At 37.6% G+C, this 19,194-nt stretch overlaps 2 protein-coding genes and 1 long non-coding RNA gene across 8 annotated transcripts in view; all 3 read left to right on the top strand.

Annotated features, from left to right (window-relative positions):
- The first annotated feature begins 8,304 nt into the window (after positions 1 to 8,304).
- On the top strand, positions 8,305 to 13,248 carry LOC147537559 (aspartate--tRNA ligase 2, cytoplasmic-like). Of its 5 annotated transcripts, none has more exons than XM_086640556.1 (11): positions 8,305 to 8,388; positions 8,946 to 9,520; positions 9,611 to 9,721; positions 9,836 to 9,949; positions 10,637 to 10,927; positions 11,004 to 11,114; positions 11,256 to 11,309; positions 11,707 to 11,786; positions 11,894 to 12,009; positions 12,343 to 12,457; positions 12,887 to 13,248. In XM_086640556.1, exons 2-11 carry the CDS (start codon positions 8,984 to 8,986, stop codon positions 13,011 to 13,013), a joined length of 1,656 nt encoding a protein of 551 aa, XP_086496682.1. In that variant the 5' UTR covers positions 8,305 to 8,388; positions 8,946 to 8,983; the 3' UTR covers positions 13,014 to 13,248. The 5 variants fall into 5 exon arrangements, with proteins under 5 accessions (XP_086496682.1, XP_086496680.1, XP_086496681.1 ...); XM_086640554.1 differs by having other exon boundaries at positions 8,324 to 8,388; positions 8,821 to 9,520; XM_086640555.1 differs by having other exon boundaries at positions 8,337 to 8,388; positions 8,842 to 9,520.
- A 454-nt stretch (positions 13,249 to 13,702) lies between these two features.
- Positions 13,703 to 14,382, top strand: LOC147537558 (uncharacterized). Its single transcript, XR_015225232.1, has 4 exons — positions 13,703 to 13,843; positions 13,954 to 13,980; positions 14,229 to 14,301; positions 14,369 to 14,382. It is a non-coding gene; the product is annotated as an uncharacterized LOC147537558 (long non-coding RNA).
- Positions 14,383 to 15,896: 1,514 nt separating this feature from the next.
- The window catches only part of LOC147537553 (uncharacterized), an 84,173-nt gene continuing 80,875 nt past the window's right edge, over positions 15,897 to 19,194 (top strand). Inside the window, exons 1-2 of one of the 2 annotated variants that reach the window (XM_086639412.1) lie at positions 15,897 to 16,407; positions 16,471 to 17,303. The gene's annotated coding sequence lies outside the window, so the exon portion shown is untranslated. Of the gene's footprint in view, positions 16,408 to 16,470; positions 17,304 to 19,194 lie in introns of those variants that run through there. The other variant, XM_086639414.1, reaches the window with a different exon arrangement.

Genomic DNA, 19,194 nt, shown 5'->3' with positions numbered 1-19,194 from the left:
AATCCTTTTTAGTGTTTATTTCTTCATCCGCTTCAACTATCATGGATTCTCCAAATAATCAATTCCTACAACACTTCGCAGCCCCAACGACAGAAGATCTACCCACTACTACGGTTGAAGGAACGGATCTTATTAGTTCATTCTCGGAAAATAACAAACGAGGGGTTATCAAATTCTTCTGCTACAAAAAGATAGACATAAGTCATCTCGTGTTATTCATGGACCAAATAAGTTCGCCCTAACTGAACTTCAAGACAATAAGTTTCTTATTCGCTTTGAAACGACGAGTAAATTAGGGCTTGTACTTGAGAGTTCCCCGTGGACTATTGCCGAGGAATTGGTAGTTCTTAATGAGTGCAATGTCCAACTTGCACTGGAAGAACACACATTCGAGTCAGCAAGTTTTTGGGTTCAAATGCATCGAATCCCCATGGGGCTTTTAAGCAGTACAACAGTTAACAGATTAGTGAAATCACTTGGCAATTATACTCCGACAACACCAGCTGATGTCACTCGTTGGAGTGTTTATGGAAGAGTTATGATAGAATTTATTCTGAGCAATCCACTCCCGAAAAGAGTAAATCTGACGCTTTTAAAAACCACATTTTTCTCTATAGAATTACGGTTTGAACATCTACCTCGATTTTGTGTTTCATGTGGACGGATTGGTCATACAATAAAATTCTTTCCAGTCGTTCTCAAATATAATGATTTATTTAAATGGGAATTACCTGCTGAACAACAATCCTTGGTTCGTAAGGCTATAAAACCTAACTACTCTGAATCTTTTAAAGTTCCTTTTTTTGCTAGGGGTACAAGACGGGAAATGGAATCTTACAATGCTGTGATCAACGGGAAACAAGGAGCACCCGATAACATCAATTATAACATTCTCCCAGACCAAGAAGGAAGTACTACGATCAGTCCACTCAAAGACTCATTTGGCGAATTGCTTACTCATCTAACCCAAGCCAAAAAGTCAAAGACGATGCTACAAAATGGACAGATAAAGGGAGTCACCTCCAACTCTCAGGTGGACACCATGGACTATTTGCAGGACAATAGGGCAGGATCGATAAGTATTGGTTTGCAAGGAGACGACAGTCAGAGGAAAACTTATAAACGATCATCAAGAATAAGTATCACTGATTCTCAACTAGAAAGGGACCCGACACCCTAAATGCCGACAAAATTATGAGTTGCCTAGCCTGGAATTGTCGGGGTTTGGGGAACGCTCCGACAATGACTACTTTATATCAGTTCCTCGGGTCAACCAATCCCATCTTGGGGTTCTTATCTGAAACTCGTTTATCTACAAGTAGTAATTTACCTAATTTTAATCAGTTTGGTCTTAATAATTGTTATCCGGTTCCTTCTATAGGTAGAAGTGGTGGATTGTTGTTTCTTCGGTCTAATGATATAAATGTTTCAATCCACTTATCTTCTTCTAATTTTATCCATGCTACGATTACAGGGTTGGATGATAAACCGGATTGGGACCTCTTTTGCATCTACGGTCCTCTTCGGGTTCAAGATCGACCCCTTTTCTGGACTGATTTTCTAAACCGAATCCTGAGAACAACGAACCCAATCTGTTGCATATGCGACTTGAACAACATCACCTCTAATCAAGAAAAATGGGGTGGTACAGGCCAAACTCTTTTTGCCAATCAATTTAGATATTTTATTGAACAATCGGGCCTACTGGACTTAGGGTTCAATGGTCCGGCTTTTACCTGGACCAATAACCGTTCTATCCACCACTTGACCAGGGAACGGTTGGATAGAGCTCTTAGTAATTATACTTGGTTGTTGGAATTTCCTGATGCAGGGTTATTTCATCTGCCCAAGTATAATAGTGATCATGCCCCTATCCTCCTTAAATTTAAAGTCACGGGTCAAGTTCTTCAAACCATATCTAGATATGAAGTCTTTTGTCCAAGCATGCCAACTTTAATGAAACCATCCGAAAAGGGTGGGAAGATAGTTCTGGTCCGTTTCATGATAGAGTGTGTCAAGTGAAACATAACCTCTCGACTTGGAGTAAATCGGCTTTTGGAGTCTTAACCGAGAGGATGCGAATTCTTCGTAAAAGACTCCATGATATTCAACTTCAATCCCCCACTACCTCTTATCTTATTATTGAGACTGACATCCAAGAACAACTTATGTTCTTAGAAGAGGCTTATAGGACCAAACTTGAGCAACGATCTAAACTTAAGTGGGCTCAAAATAAGGATCGGAACACTAAGGCCTTCCACTTGTCCATGGCCCAACGCCGACAAAAAAAAATACAACAGATAACTCTTCAATCAGGTGTAACCACTACAGACGATAAAGAAATTGCTAATGAACTTGTGTTGTTTTTTCATAATTTATTTCAGCCAGAGCCAATTGACCCGGCCCCAATTAAAATCATGAATGCATATAAAGTGATATTGGACACAGAAATGGGCTACATCTCTAGAGCACCAACTTCGGATGAGATAAAAGCGGTGGTAATGGAAATGGGATCTATTAAGAGTCCTGGACCAGATGGCCTACCTTGCCATTTCTATCAACAAAACTGGGACATGTTAGGTTCGGATCTCATCTCTTATATTCAAAACGTTTTCTCGACAGGCAAGATAAACCCAACTATTAGCAAAACCACGTTGGCTCTTATTCCCAAAGTTAGACACCCGAGTATGGCCTCAGGTTTCAGGCCTATATCAATATGCACCTCAAAATGCCTTTGTACCCTCTAGACAAATCATAGATGATATCATTATGACACAAGAAAAAATTCACTCCATGCATAAGTCAAAATCTAAGAAGGGAGGTTTTTCCCTTAAAATCGATATGGCAAAGGTTTATGATAGGGTCAATTGGGACTTTCTCACTAAAGTCCTAAGAGCCACTGGATTTACGGGTCTTTTTTAAGACCTTATCTTATCATGCATCACAACATCTACTTTTAGCATACAAATCAATGGTCAGCTCTACCCGAATATAGTGGCTACTCGGGGTCTTAGGCAGGGGTGTCCTCTCCCCCCTACATATTCCTTCTAATCTCACAGTCCCTCTCTCTCCTCATTAATCACTATGAATTCAATAGTCTGTACAGTGGCTACAAAATCACTCCCTCTAGTCCTAGTATATCTCACCTCCTATTTGCGGATGACCCCATCCTCTTTGGGAGAGCCACCACTACAAACCTCACAACAATCACCAATATTATTACAGATTACTCTAACTTCTCTGGGCAACTTGTTAATTTTGACAAATCATCTATGAACTTCGGGAAAGGAGTGCCCCTGGATATTAGAAATCAATACATGAATACTCTTCAGGCTCCAAGCATGTCCAACCAGGCTAATTATTTGGGATCTTTTCTTCTTAAGCCAGGTAATATAATCGATAGTTTTCCTGGTTAACAGAAAAATTTCAGAATACTTTATCAGGCTGGAAGAATAAACTCATATCACAAGCTGAAAGAACAGTTATAATTAAATCGATTCTAGGAGCCTACTGTACCTATACGTTTAGCTAGCAACAAATTTCGAAACAAGTTATTCAAAAATTAAAACAATCAGAAAGATGCTTTTGGTGGGTACATACAACGGCAGAGAAAAAAATTCACTTTATAAACTGGAACACTATATGTTCCTCAAAAAAGCATGGAGGTCTGGGCATAAGAGCATTATCTGAAGTTAATAGCTCTCTCATTGGTAAGATGACCTGAAGGTACGTAACTCAACCTAACTCCATATGGGTTAAGCTTTTAAATTCTAAATATATTAGGTCTGGTAACTTTTGGACTACAACAATCCATCATCTTAGACTGAAATATTCCAAGCCAGATATACTTTATCTCTCATTTTATTTCCAATAACCGGTTTTTATGAAACCCTCGCCAACCGGTGAGGGTTTCATCCATTTCTCTTTCTCTCTCTTTATGTCTCTCTCTCTCTTTCAGTAAATCCGTTCGTGAGTGTTTTGAGGGGAGAAGGTTGGGGGGCGGTTTCAAGGAATTAAAGGCTGCTGACTCCACAATCAATTTCCATTATCTCTCCAAACTGAGAACATATCTCTATCTCTCCGAAAAACCTCCTTGAGATCCAGAGTTTGTTCTTCCATGGCTAACTGTCGAAGATCCTACAACTTCAGTATCAGACATATCCAAACTCATCGAAGATAAATCACTAGAAACATCAACGGTTGCTTGATTTCCAAGATCGGAACCTTCAAATTCATCGTCACTAACAAATTTATCTTCTTTTCAATTAACCTTTGTAAAATCACAAATCAAATTTCAATGGATAATGATATAACAAATATAGATTCAAAATGAAAACCTAGAAATATCGGATTAGTAAATCGATCGACAAGAACAAGAAGGGATATCAAGGTTGGATAGATGGGTGGTGGTAAAGATAGGGTTTCTGTTTAAGTATCGTCTTCTCAATTTAATTTGGCAACAAGTTTCGTTTATAAACAACTAGACGAATCATTCTAATCACGATTGTGATTCGTGGAGAGGAAAAGATGGACTTTGGTAATGGTTTGTATATAATACCAATGAAGATTTGGTGTTGTACGTTGTGTGTTCCGTGGCGGTGACGGCGGCGGTTTTCCGGCGACGGAGGCGGTTTTCCGACGACGGAGGCGGTTTTCCGGTGACGATTTTCCGGTGAAGGCGACGGTGGTTCTTTTTGTTTCTTCCTGTTATTTTGTTGACCTTTAGGGTCCTTTCATCCGTGATCTTTAGGATCCTTTCATTTTTCGACCTCTAGGGTCATTTTATTGAGTCGGTATCTAGTCCCATTTCTTTCTCTTCATGAGGCACTTTGCATTTAAAGGTATGTAACTCTCATGAAGTTTTTAGAAGAGAGAAGTAATTATGATTATCCATGTAACATTGTGATTTAATCACTTATGAATGAAAATTGTTTCGCGTGGTTTAAAAAAAAACAGTCCATCATCTTCCACCCCTTTTCGGAGAGCCATTCTCAAGACAAGAGATACTTTTTCTACTAGCATTTTATGGCAGGTGGGAGATGGAACAACCATTCAAATAAATTCAGATTCATGGTTAGCAGAGCTACCTAATAGAAGACCCATTATTATGGAAGACATTCCAGATTCTATTTCTTGTGTAGCAAATCTTATGAATCAAGACAATAATACTTGGGATCAAGATATCATAAGGAAATACTTTGATCAACAAACTGTAGAAGCTATAAACTTGATAAGTATTAATCCTACCACCTCTTCAGATAAATTACTCTGGACCCCTAGTGAAACAAGAGTATTTTCTACAAAATCTTACTACCAAGAAATCAAAGAGAGACCAATATTAAAAACCAACACATTAAGGAATTCCCTTGGCAGAAATTATGGATACAGAAATCGGAATCTCCTAAGGTACTTTTATTTGTTTCGAAATTGATTCATGATGGACTAGCCACCTTAGGTAACATAGCCAAATATATAGGCTCAGTCCTACCTTACTGTAAGTTTTGTAACAAAGGAGAGATCGAATTCATTATTCATTTGTTTGGGTCTTGTCCAGTATTCAGAGATCTCATCAATACTACTAATAATAACATGATTATCAACTTAAGTATTGATCCTATCAAGAACATGCAACATCTTCTCAATAGAGGTAAAAATGGAGCGGAGGATTAAAAAATTTATACGTATCTCATTTGGGGCTGGTAGAAAGCAAGGAATGAATGGATTTTCAATTCCAAGAAACCGGATTTGCATCGCTTTTGGTGGTTCACTAAGCAAGAGGTAAATGATTTAACCCTTTTGTCAAACATCTTCCGATTTCATGATGAACAGGATTCAAGATGGTTGCCGCCTCCTCCTTCCAATCTTAACATTAACGTTGATGGAGCTTTTAAACCTCCACATGCAGTTGCGGGAGCCATAGATAGAAACCATTCGGGACAAATATTAGGAATGAAGAAGATCAATTTCCAGCCGATCTCGCCTCTCCACAAGTGAGATGAGGGCGCTCGAACAAGGGTTAGAATTAGGTTATGAGATGGGAATAGAAGGTTTTATATTGGAAGGGGATTCTAAATCGATGGTCGAGATGTTGTCTGATACATCTTGCGCACCACCGTGGCGGCTATCGGAGACATAGAAAGGCTACGTGGACGCCTATCAACCATGGTTATCGAATCACAATTCTGTCACCGTATTTCTAATATGGAGGCCCATCAGTTGGCAAAATCAACCATAAGTACTTGACTTGAGCGAGATCGCATTAAAGTCCTTTCAGTTAACTTTTACATCCGTTCTTGTGTTTACTTTGAACTTAAGTCCTTGAGTCATTGTAAATGAATATTGGATGTTTTTAATGAAAGCTTTATTCAAAAAAAAAAGATCGTTGGATCTAGACAACATCAATCAATTCGACGGGAAGAGCTGAACCCTACCCTAGACAACATCATAATTGAAGGAGATAACCAGTCTCTCATCACACAGTTAACACAAAGCAAATCTAATATGCATTGGACTTCACAGGCGGTGATGACAGAAATAAGAAATTCGAGGGCACTCTTCAATAACATCACTTTCAAGCATTGCAAACGAAAGCATAATTTGTTCGCCCATAATCGGCCAAAATTAGTTCTGTAGGGATTTTGGTAGTTAGTTTTTTTTACTCGCGCTCTCTTCTTTATCCTCTGCATCAGTAAAAGATAAAAAAGAAACGGGCAAAAGCAAAAGCAAATAGAGAGAGAGATGGCATCTTTGTCCAACGACGTCAGTAACTGAGAAAATCGACGGAGCAATGGAGGGCAAAGGTCGCGAAGGCGGAGCACAACTCTCAACCACTGCCGCCACCACCACCACCACCTTCTCTAGAACCCCAGAATCTATGGTGGTAAAACACCACCAACCACAAGAACAACCAGGTCGTCGACGAAGAGGCGGAAAGAGAAAAGCTAACAACACAGCTTCATCTTCAACAACTGCTAAGCGTCAAGCAAGAAAAAGACTCAATGCTTCTCTTCTTCCTCCTCATCATAATGGCCCTATCACAGGAGCTCGTCAATCTCCCAACAAATTCGATATTTCTGCTGTCGAAGCTGCTATCACCGTCGCCGCATCTGTTAGTTCTACCGCTTCATCTGCTTCATTTCCACAAAATCCATCTGAACCCCTGCCAAATCCAGTTTTTTCTGCTGCAGGAGGAGTAACAGCTGCTACCGAAAAATCAAACACTATATCTGAAGAATTAGTGCAAGACTTAGAATCACTAATCGACGCTGAGTTTGATGCTTTAAGATCTCGTGATGATAATGTTCATGTTGTTCCTACTCATGACGGTAAATTATGCCCAAACCCTAATTTTTCATTTTATTTGTTTCGTTATCAATTTCGGAACTCAATTTTGTGTTCTGTTAGTTTACTAGGAAAGTAAGATTGGAGTTTAGGGTTACGGATTCATGAAAAATTTGGTATTTTTATGTATTTATTAGGTTGGTTTTCGTGGGCGAAAGTTCATCCACTAAAAGAGAGACCTCTCTTTCTATTATTATGTATCTATCTTTTTAAGTTTATGATTTTTTATCTTCTCTATAGAGATTAGGGTAAGAATTGAGATAGGAGTGATGATGCTTTTCCGAAATGATTGACAATTTTGTTTCATACTTAAAAACCCTAATTTTCAATCTGGATTCCCCCAATTATTTGTTCATTCAAATATCTAAACTTTCTTTTTTCAAGTGGCATGTAAATTTTGTATTAAATCTGGGTTTTGATTTGTTCTTGTGTTATTGATGTTTGAATCCGAAAAAAATTTAAGGCTTTTTTTTTTCTTGTTGGGATGTCTGAAACTCTCTCTTTTAGTTTTCTTCATATTTAAATTAGGGTTTGGAATTGAATGTGAGGAATTGATAATGTGAGCAATGATGAATGGTATATGGATTAATTCCATTGGGTTGAAAAAGAGAGGGAGAAAGATAATTGAAGGATGAAGAAGGTTGAAGAACAAGAAAAAAATAATTAATTTCAAGTATTAATTTTCTTATTTTCGGTGATGGGTTGCCGTCTCGCCGACGATGTGCTGTCTGACCGTCGCCAACGATCCTTTTCCGACAACTGAGAGCGAAAATAAATAAATGGGATTTGGTAGAATTGTTGGAAGGAGGGGTAAATATGGAAATTATTAGTCCACTGTTAAAGTTGACTGAATTTAACTAACGGAAAAGTTGAAAAGGGGACTATATTGGAAGCTGGTCATCTTTGGGGGGCCATTTTGGTGTGTTGGTCATCTTTAGGGGGCCAAAATGGAATTAACCCTTTAGAATTTGGGGATAAAATAGAACTGTTAGGGCTTTTTTTTCCTTCTCTCTCTCTACGAATTGAAGAAACTCCAGCCAACAGCAGGTATGTCTCTCGATTTTCTTCTCTCTTTCTCTCGATTTTCTTCTCTCACTCTCTAGGTTTTTTTCTCTCTCTCTAGGTGTTCTTCTCTTTCTCACTCTCTAGGTTTTCATACCCATTCTCTCGATTTCTCTCTTTTTTTTTTCAAACTACTGGTATATTGTTTTTTTTGGAAGAAAGTGATGTATATTGTTAGTAATAGTACATTAGTATGTGTATAAAGAAATATGTGTTAGTAATACTAATAGTATTAGTGTTAAGTTGTAAGTAGAACTGTTATAGTGTTACTGTTATACACTGTTAATTGTTTAAATTGGTGTTAGTAATATCAATATAACATTGTTGTTTGATTTGTTTAAATTTGGTGTTAATTGTTAGTATGTCTGTATGTGTATGTGTTAGTAATAGACTAATAGTATGTGTATGTCAAATCAGGTGGCCAGGCAGGAAAACAAGGTGACCGAACGGGAAGTAACCCATTGTTTTACCAAAGAAAAAGCCCAAAACAATTCTAGGGTTTTAAAGCTGTTTCATTTTCCTTACAATATCACCATCATCAGAAACAAACCTTCATTTCCGATTAACAGAAATTTCTTCAATGTCGTCGTCATCATCAGAACTCGAGAAGCTTTCAATAACAACTCCACAAGAGAAGAATGAAGAAGAAGGAAAAACTCTGAGCAAAAAGGCAGCTAAGAAGGAAGCAATGAAATTAGAGAAACTGAAACGTCAACAAGAAGCCGCCGCTGCTGCTGCCGCTACTGCTGCTGCTTCTGCGTCTACAGAATCCGATCCTTTATCTGCAAATTACGGTGATGTTCCTCTACTTGAATTGCAACCTAAATGTGTTAGTGGTAGAGTTTGGACTGAAATTGGATCAGTAGATGAAGAATTTAAAGATAAAAAAGTTCTGATCCGCGGTCGAGCTCAAACAACTCGTCCTGTAGGAAAGAATATTGGATTTTTGGTGTTGAGAGAGAAAGGTTTCACTATTCAATGTGTCTTGACGGTTGCTGAGAATCTCGTTAGTAGACAAATGGTGAAGTTTGCTATGAGTTTGAGTAGAGAGTCTCATGTTGATATTGAAGGAATTGTATCAGTTCCTCAGGAACCGATCAAGGGCGCTTCACAGCAGGTAATCTTTCTTTTCATTTTAGGGTTGATGCCTTGATCGGGGTTTTCTAGGGTTTTCAAGAATTGAAGTGATTGTTTTTAAATTTTGTAGGTGGAAATTCAAGTCCGAAAAATATATTGTATTAGTAGGGCAGTTCCAAATTTACCAATCAGTATTGAAGATGCTGCTAGAAGTGAAGCAGATATTGAGAAGGCTCTTCAGGTGTAATTAATTGATCATTTGAAATTCAATGAAATCTTATTGTTATCAATCTGAATAAGTTCGATGAGTTTTATTGAATTGATACTAAGGGATCATGCTGTTCTCTTGGTGCAGGCTGGAGAACAACTCGTTCGCGTTAACCAGGACACACGTCTAAACTTTAGGGTTCTTGACATTCGCACACCTGCGAACCAAGCGACCTTTCGCGTACAGTGTCAAGTTGAAAATGTAAGTGCATTGTTACTCTAAAATACAATTAAACTATCTGGATTCGGTGTGAACAAGAAACCCATATATGTATACAGTACAAACTTTGTTAATATTCAGAATCAAGTTCTAATATATAGAATATAGAGTTATAGACATATAATGATATCAAAGGTGTCATTACTGTTGTAGCAGGAATTTCTGTTAATTTTTCATTGTTAATATGCCATGCAATCTTTTCTCTTTGATCCATAAATAGTAATTCAACATAAAAAATAGGTTCTAAGATGAATTACAATATACAGTGTCAACTGTATGTTTTTAAGGTAGGTTAAACAAAGCGTTTGATTCATGAGTCGGACGAGTCTTTATAATATTGAAACAAATAATCTTTCCTTACCTTATCTACAAGTGGGGAGAGATCACGTCTAACGACTAACTTGTATTTGTCAATCTCTACCGCTGTAATTCTTCTGCTGCATCTGTGTTGTGCGCTTTTTCTTTGCAGCTGTGAGGTTTGGCCTCTTTGGTGCCTTTTAAGCTGTTCCTGATAGATCCCCGTCAAGGACAATTGAAAATTTGTGAAAACATAGATGTCGAAAAGCCTGAAAAAATGAGATAAAATTCACAAAACAATACTTAAAATTTGTACATAGATTTAGCGTTATGTTTAGCTATATATCTGAATATAACTGGATACTTGTGCAGATATTTAGGCAGTTCTTGCTGTCTGAGGGGTTTGTTGGAATCCACACACCAAAGTTGATTGCAGGCTCAAGTGAAGGTGGTTCAGCCGTTTTCAGGCTGGACTACAAAGGCCACCCTGCATGTCTTGCACAATCACCCCAGCTTCACAAACAAATGGCGATTTGTGGTGATTTTGGGCGTGTTTTTGAGATAGGTCATGTTTTCAGAGCAGAGGACTCATTTACGCATAGGCATCTCTGTGAATTTATTGGTCTTGATGCAGAAATGGAGATTAAGGAGCATTACTCCGAGGTACCGGTTTTTCTTTCCGATACGCTTGCAAAAAAAAAAATATGCATTAGGCTGAATTTTGAGCTTGTTTATGCAGGTGATGGACATCGTGGATCGCCTATTTGTTACAATTTTTGACAGTTTGAATCAGAACTGCAGTAAGGAACTTGAAGCTATCAGGAAGCAGTATCCTTTTGAACCTTTAAAGGTGAAATGTTTGGATTGTCTATTAAAAAATATCATTCTGGAGTATCTCATAATTATGTACTTAATAGCAAATGCGATGCTTAACTGATTATGTTTACATTTTCATGATCCTGATTATTATTATTATTATTGGACATGGCAGTATTTGAGGAGCACTTTGCGTCTTACTTTCGAAGAAGGGGTCCAGATGCTCAAGGTATATCCCGTAAAAATTAAATAGATGAACAATTCAGATAATGTTGGAATTGAGGAAGGTTGCTGACATGTACTATACTAACAAGCAAAGTAAGGAACCAAAGGACAGTATAGCGATACTCACGCGTTTCCAGAACTCATTCACCGTCATTCTGGAGACTTAAATAGTTAAGCTCAGGTTGAATGGCTCTGTCGAATGAGGTTTTATGTTGACGTGGTCGCCGGTTGGTACTGGCATGCTTCACTTTTACTAACAGGAAACTTAAGAATTTTAATTGTAGAGATTTTATATAGATGCTCCTAAACCCTCCGATAGTATGCATTTTCAATCATTTATCATGAAATATATCTCCTTTATATTCATTTTGTTCCGAAAAATGTTATTGCTTGTTTTATAGGAAGCTGGGGTAGAAGTTGATCCTCTAGGAGATCTAAACACGGAATCTGAGAGAAAATTAGGCCAGCTCGTTCTTGAGAAGTGAGTATATGTTTTTGAACTTCTCCTTTCCAGAATTTCAGAGTTCTGACTGTGTATATTCATTTTCGTATGGTAACATGACTAATTGAAATTTTAATTGTGAACAGATACGGCACTGAGTTTTATATACTTCACCGATATCCACTGGCTGTCAGACCATTCTACACAATGCCATGTTATGATAACCCAGCTTACAGTAATTCGTTTGATGTTTTTATTCGAGGTAACCTGAATATTAAATTTAAAATTAAGTCACTTTTGGTGTTAACACCGTAATCCTCTTAGTATTGCATTCTTTTTGTTCGTCGCACCACGCTCGAGTTTGTGTGCTCATAACTAAGCAGTTGAGGGCAGGTTGGACAGGGGCCAATCCTTGATCCCCATCCATTCGGCAACTTACTCCGTGGATTGGGCTCTCTCAAATACTTAGGGGCCATAGTGAAACCTCCCATGCGAGTATCCTTAAAAGTTCAACACATTGTTAATCTTTGACACTATGCTTATACATCTCTTGCCCAAGACACTAATTCTTTTCAAATATTTACTTCTTTTTCAGGTGAGGAGATTATTTCTGGAGCCCAGCGTATACATGTACCCGAATTCTTGGCTACCAGGGCAGAGGCATGTGGGATTGATGTCAAGACCATATCAACATATATTGATGCATTTAGGTATGTTTATTATAACTCTTAATTTTCTTAGTCTTCCTCCAAAATGATATTCATCAATGTATGTCTATTCTGGTTAAATCTATGAAAGAAAGCAACAATAACTCTTATGAGTAATCACCGCACCTTACTTTAGTGTAGTTCACTGTGAGACGTGTATAGGCAAAATAAATTGTCATTGTCACATTGCATGAGCTTGAAATAAGAAAATCATATACCAAATAGTTGATGATAATATCATCTTATTTAGTTATTTATGGGGGTTGGTTCGCATACATCCATCACATGAGATGTCTCTTGGTGGCCCACAACTTCAACCAATTCAAATCTCGAGTCAGATTCTAGATCTCAACTCGTAAAAAGAAACAGTTTTTTAATGGGTTTGTGTGTAAAAGATCATTACTATAGCTTGATTGGTGTATTATGACACAGGTACGGTGCACCCCCACACGGTGGATTTGGAGTTGGTTTGGAGCGTGTGGTGATGCTTTTCTGTGCCCTAAACAACATAAGGAAAACCTCACTTTTCCCTCGTGACCCTCTCAGAATTACTCCATGATACTTCCACATTCGAATTTCATTTCTGCACATCTTAATTGCAAGTTACTCAGTTTTGTTTAATCTTCTCAAAGTTTGTAAACTTGAGAAACATTTGTTGATGAACAAATGCTGTGCTTTGGTTCATTAGGTTTTATGTGTTTTACTGAACTTTATATACATTGTTATGAAAGATCCACTGTTGAGTTCTTTTCTTTTTGTGGAAATGATCCACTTTTAAGTTGTATCGACCAAAACTTCATTTTTGTCGGATGTTATTACGAGTGAACTTTGAAGGATTTGGGTCTCTGAAAATCATGTTGACATTGTTGGGTTGGATTTTAATTTTTTTGGAAATTAAATTTTAGTATGGCTTGAAGATGTAATAACTCTGTAACAAACAGATAAAATTGTTATCGTTGCATTAGTTGAATAATTTCATCGCGGCTCGATAGACATGGTCTAATTGTTTATTTTTTTTCAAACAACAATTATACTAGTATACTATAGATTGTACATCAATTGACTTGAATACATGATAAGAATAGATTCTTCGTGACTGAAATGAAATGTCTTAAACTTATTTATACTTTGATAACACAGAATGAATACATGACGGATTTCCACCTCTGTCGATTTTCGATTACTGACCTATGACGAATAGATTCTCTCTCTTCTTCTTCATCATCATCTAATTCTCACTCTAAATTCCTTTCTCTCTCTAAAACCCTAATCTTTCCTTTCCTCTCTTCTTCATCCATTCTCAAACCTAATCGCTTTGCCTTCTCCAACAACTTCTCTTCTCCTCTATCTTCCTCTCTTCAAATGGATTCAATCTCTACCACAACTCAGGTATTCGTCTCCTCATCTCTCTCTCTCTCTGTTTGATCTGAATTATACTCTCTGTATATGACAAGTAATAATTTGTATTTGTGCTTTTTCCTGCTTCGTTATTGCTGCAGAAAGATGTCATTTTACCGGAATTAATGGTGAGTTTGATTGGTTTATGAATTCTAAACTTTTAATGGTGAGTTTGATTGGTTTATGAATTCTAAACTTAGCTTCAATTTGAATTTGATTGGTTATTGTGTTCTTAATATTAGATCTTGGTTAAATGACATTATTTTTGCCTGGTCAAAGCAAATTGTTTGAGTGTTGATGGAAACAGTTTGAAAGTTATTAGGTCATGTGATTTATACTTGATTTTCTGAAGTTATGATTTTAGTTTGTTATCAAGACAGAATTCATGGTGGATATGAAATGTGATGGTTGCGTTAATGCAGTTAAGAATAAGTTACTTGCAGTTGATGGTAAGTAGATTAAGGGAAAGAATTTGTTTAACAAGCTTGTTTATTTGTCTGTTTTTTTTTCTCTCAGGAGTTAAAGGCGTTATAGGGATTAACTCTATATAATAATTGTCTCTCAAATTTGCAGACAACATATCAAAAAATTTAAAAATTTTGGTTGGGGCTCATCGAATGGGGATATTACGAGTTATCTGACTAACGTGATTAAGTTAAACTAACACAATTCTAATTTGTTATTAACTGACCAATGATTATTCTAAACATAGTACTTGACGTACTATTCACGTTTGACCAATTTCTCCACGAAAGATTACAGGAAATTTTGTTACTTTTTGACTTTGTCAAGAACTAATTACCTCTTGGATCAATTTCTTAAGGTAGGATGACAGGAGGAGGATGATACCATGTTAAAGTATTGTCTGGCGATTCTTACAAAAAAAAATGTATATAAAAGAGTGCTTCTAAATTTTAGGTAGCAAATATCACCAAGAAGAAAATACGTACTATGTTCCATAGTTACTATTACCTTTGTGTTGTTTGATTCTATTGTTATTTTTTAAGAGAGAGAAAGTTTGTATACAAGTTTAGAGAGTGAAAATATGGGAGATACGATTGGACTCAAGGGGAATGCAAATACAGTATTATAAAAGCCATCAAGAGAGAGAAAAAAAGGAAAGGAAAAATTATAAATGTATGGGGCTTGATGAGTCATGAAGATGCCTCATTTGAATCTCTTAATTTGGGCTTGTTAGTCTATTTCGAGCAGTTACTCTCATGAATTACTTGTTTCTCTTTTCCAGGTGTCTTTTACGGAGTTCGGTGCGAAAAAATGCTAAAATCAGGAGAAAGACACAATTGAGGGGCATTTTGGTCATTTGTTGGTTATGCTAATCCTGGTCGACTTTAATACTCAGATATAAGTAGAGTTCAAAACGAATCCAACGGCGAAAACGGAAGTCAAATCGGAGTCCGGATGCGAAAACTAGGACGAGTCAAAGTTTTGGTCAAAATCGGGTCAAGTCAGGTCTCTCAGTGCCACGTGGCGTGCAAGCTGACAGTGAGGGATAAGTTCTCGGTACACTGGTGGGCGCACGGGTGATATTCGGGATCTTATTGAAAGACGGATGACATGGAATGCAACGCATGGTATTAGGGTGCTCCAGTACACGCGTCACAGAATCCAACGGCTGGGAGAGTAGACGAACAACATGGCATCATCTGAAGCGCGTCGCAGCTTCCTGAAATACACCGCGATACACCAGATCAATCTCACTTAAGATTCAAAATTCTGGCGCCCAGATTAGAACCGAAATACCTGTTCTTTCTCTTTCTCTCTTCTCTATTCATGGGAATGATCTCTGTTAATACAGAAAGAAAGAGAGAGAGAGAAGAATCAGAAGGGAGAAGAAAAGGAAAGAAGCTGAAGAGAAGGAAAGTTTCGAATAGAAAGGAAGGTGAGAGAGATGGAAAGAAAAATGGAGGCCACGGTTATAACACCATCATCTCGGCTGGGACTAAAGATCATCTCGGTTTGGGGTCGAAAACAATCACCATCTCGACTGGAGAGTCTTCCTCTGGTAGCTCAACCAAAACCGACTATATTAGAGAGAGAGAGAGAGTGATGTAAAGAGCTCTCGGTGTTAGGTCATCTGACGACAAAAGAAGTAGAAAGAGGTTTAGAGAGAGAGAAGGAATTTGAGTTTACTGTTTCTTCTTCTTCTGATTCTTCTCTTAGTGAGAAAGAGAGAGTTAGATAGAAAGAGTTGAGAGAGAGAGAGAGAGAGATATTGTAGAGAGAGAAAGACTGAATCAAATTTATAAATCCATTATCATCTTCTTTTTCTTCTTTATTTATCATCATTCGGTTATACATATTATAGAGAGTTCATAGCTTATTTAGAGAGAGAAAGAGAGAAGTTTGGAAAGAGAAATAAGAGAAAACAGAGAAGGAGAAGAAAAACCAGGGAAGGAAAATTATTTTCTCACCTGGAAATCGTTTCCGGGAAGACGAGAAAATAATTTTCCCTAAGGGTCTGTTTGGCAGAATTTTGGGAAAACAGAAGGAAAATCTTTCCCTAAGGACCTGTTTGGTTCTGAAATAGCGAAAAAGTTAAGTTTTCTTCTCCCTCTCTTTACTTTATTTTCCAATTTCTTTTATTTAATGTCCATGAGTAACTAATTTTCTATCTAGGGTTTTAGATGAAGTTCTTCATAAGTAATTTTATCGACATGATTTATTAATATTTTTATTGCTTTTCATGATAAAATCTTCCGGATTTTTAGACCATTCATGGACTAGAATCTGAGTGATATATAAAATTCGCTAATTAAATCCAAATAAATTGTCGTTAGAATTGTTAGGAGAACGGATTCAGAAAACCCTAGGCTCTCCCCCCATTTGTGTTCCTTGTATCATTTGTATTTTATTTCCGTCGTTTTATTTTAATATTTTATTCATTTAAAAACCAAAACCAAATCATTGAAAAATCTTATTACTTCCTAGTTTTAGAATAGATTTCACTTAGTCTCTGAGGAACGAACCGGTCTTACCGGAATTTTACAACTTGACACCCGTGCACTTGCGGGTGTAGACCTATTTAGGAAACTTTCTAGGCCCATCAAGTTTTTGGCGCCGCTGCCGGGGACTAGTTTTAAAATTTGTTCTAATCTTGGAAAGTTTTTATTTTTGGTAAGTTTTGATTTTTGGCCACTTTGACTTGCTTCTCTATTTTTGGTGTGTAGGGCATTAAGGAGCGAAAGAGAAGGCGCAAACAAGGAGGAGGAGTCGAAAAGAAGAAATTTACAGTTTTATTTATTTTATTTTATTTTTGGTGAGAGAGAGACTTTAGACTTTCTTAATTTTATTTTTTTGGATTAAAGTTTTGACCCTAAATTAGAGGGCTTGTAAATTGTAACCGAAAATCAAACGAAGCCTCGGGTTCGGACACTTAAGGGAAGAGTGGCCCGGGTCGTCATCAAAGGTCATCGCCCGTCTTGAACGGGAGGTAATTTCTCTGACCACCCACGAATCCCCTGTAAGTGGGTCCTTGTATGTGTTTTGTGTGCCTAATTGATTTGACGAACTGCTCAGTTTAATCGTCTTTAGTAAGGGCACAAACCCCATTACAAGATAGGAGTCGGATTTCATCACCGATCTCTTGCCCATTTAGGAAACAACGTTGCGAATCCCAAACCTCACTTAAATTAAAATCTGGTTTAGACATTGGCCTTAAGGTATCGAGCTCATAGGATCTTTGAAACAATTCAGGGACTTAATTTTTATTTGGGCATTCCTAAAAGGAAAGTGTCACTCAATTCTTTAAAAGGTCACCTCGAGAAGAGGAAACATTACCGAAGGTTGGACGGCTATCACAACGTTTATCGTTGGCTGTCACCAAGAATTGTTTGACCATATTACTTTGACGGAGTAACCCTCATAACAATTATAGTTCAAGCTTTGTAACGAAGTAGGAGCTGTCTAGATTTTTAAGTGAAATTGACCAACCTGTCAGTCGTCTAGATTTTGTTTAGGTTGCTTGGTTGAGTCAGCTTGATTGTGGTTGTTTTCCTTCTAGGATCTTCGTAGTGTTTCCCCGGTTTTCGATTTAAAGAAAAAAAAAAAAAATATTGAGGAGAAATGGATAGATCGTGGTCCCAACATAATGGCAGAAGGGACGAGAGTTCTTCAAATCTACCATGGTGGTACTTAGCAAATGGGCAGAATAGTAGTTGTCATCCTAGAGACAATGTGCATAATGACGGTCGTAGGGATTATTATCAACCTCAAGAAGGTTATGAACCATATTATAGATATCCTGACAGATCATCTTACATGCATTATAGTAGAGAGTCTTATGCTCCAAATGTGTCCCAACCTCAATGGGAAAACATTGAAACTAATGACTCTTACATGCATTATAACGAAGAATTTTATGCTTCACACGTATCTCAACCTCAATGGGATAACGGTGAAACTATTGATCCTTCATCTCCAGCATCACCTTCGTTGGCCGAAGAAATGAGTATGTTAAAGAAGGTTCATGAAGAGTCTATGAGTGCGCTAAGGAGGATTAATGGAGAGTCTTATGCTCCACACGTGTCTCAACCTCAGTGGGATAACGGTGAAACTATTGACTCTCCATCTTTAGGATCATCTTCGTTGGCCGAAGAAATGAGTATGTTAAAGAAGGTTCATGAAGAGTCTATGAGTGCGCTAAGGAGGATTAATGGAGAATCTTCTGCTCCACACGTGTCTCAACCTCAGTGGGATAACGGTGAAACTATTGACTCTCCATCTTTAGGATCATCTTCGTTGGCCGAAACTGTTAGTGATCTTCAAAAGAGTACTTTCGAGTTTTGTCAGACTTTAGAAGAAAAGAATGACAATACCTATAGAACTCTAAAAGAAACAACAACTAGTGTTATAGAAGAAGATCACCATGAGAATGTAGAGTACGGTCCACAATGTCCTGTGTACTATGATGACGAGGATACAATTTTAGAGGAGTACAGTTCTCCCGACAACATCGTTATTGAGACTAAAGTCTCAGAAACGATGGAGCCCAATATAGAGATATCCTCTCATTGTACCGAACTTGAGATCCATTCAGACCATAATGAAGAGTTCACTAGAGTTGAAGATAATTTGAAGTCGTTTGACTCAACTGAGGATGATGAATCATGGTTGACCAATTTGCTAAATGAGAGGATTGACTCGCCTGATTTAGGCGAAGATTTAGAATTCTTTAGGGACACCGATGATAACGTGGTAAAAGAAATTATAGAAGGACTATCTAACTCGACTTCTAGGGATTGTGAGTCTGATAGTAGGGTTTCTCCATTGAAGGAACCCGAAGTACCTGTTTTAGAGAACCCTAGTTTAAGTCCGGGTGTCAT

The sequence above is a fragment of the Eschscholzia californica genome, unplaced genomic scaffold (genome assembly GCF_041429995.1).
Source record: "Eschscholzia californica isolate CP2 unplaced genomic scaffold, dmEscCali1.0.p SCAF_5, whole genome shotgun sequence".
NCBI lineage: Eukaryota > Viridiplantae > Streptophyta > Magnoliopsida > Ranunculales > Papaveraceae > Eschscholzia > Eschscholzia californica.
Note: the sequence above shows the minus strand (reverse complement) of the source record. Positions and strands in the feature narration are given on the sequence as shown.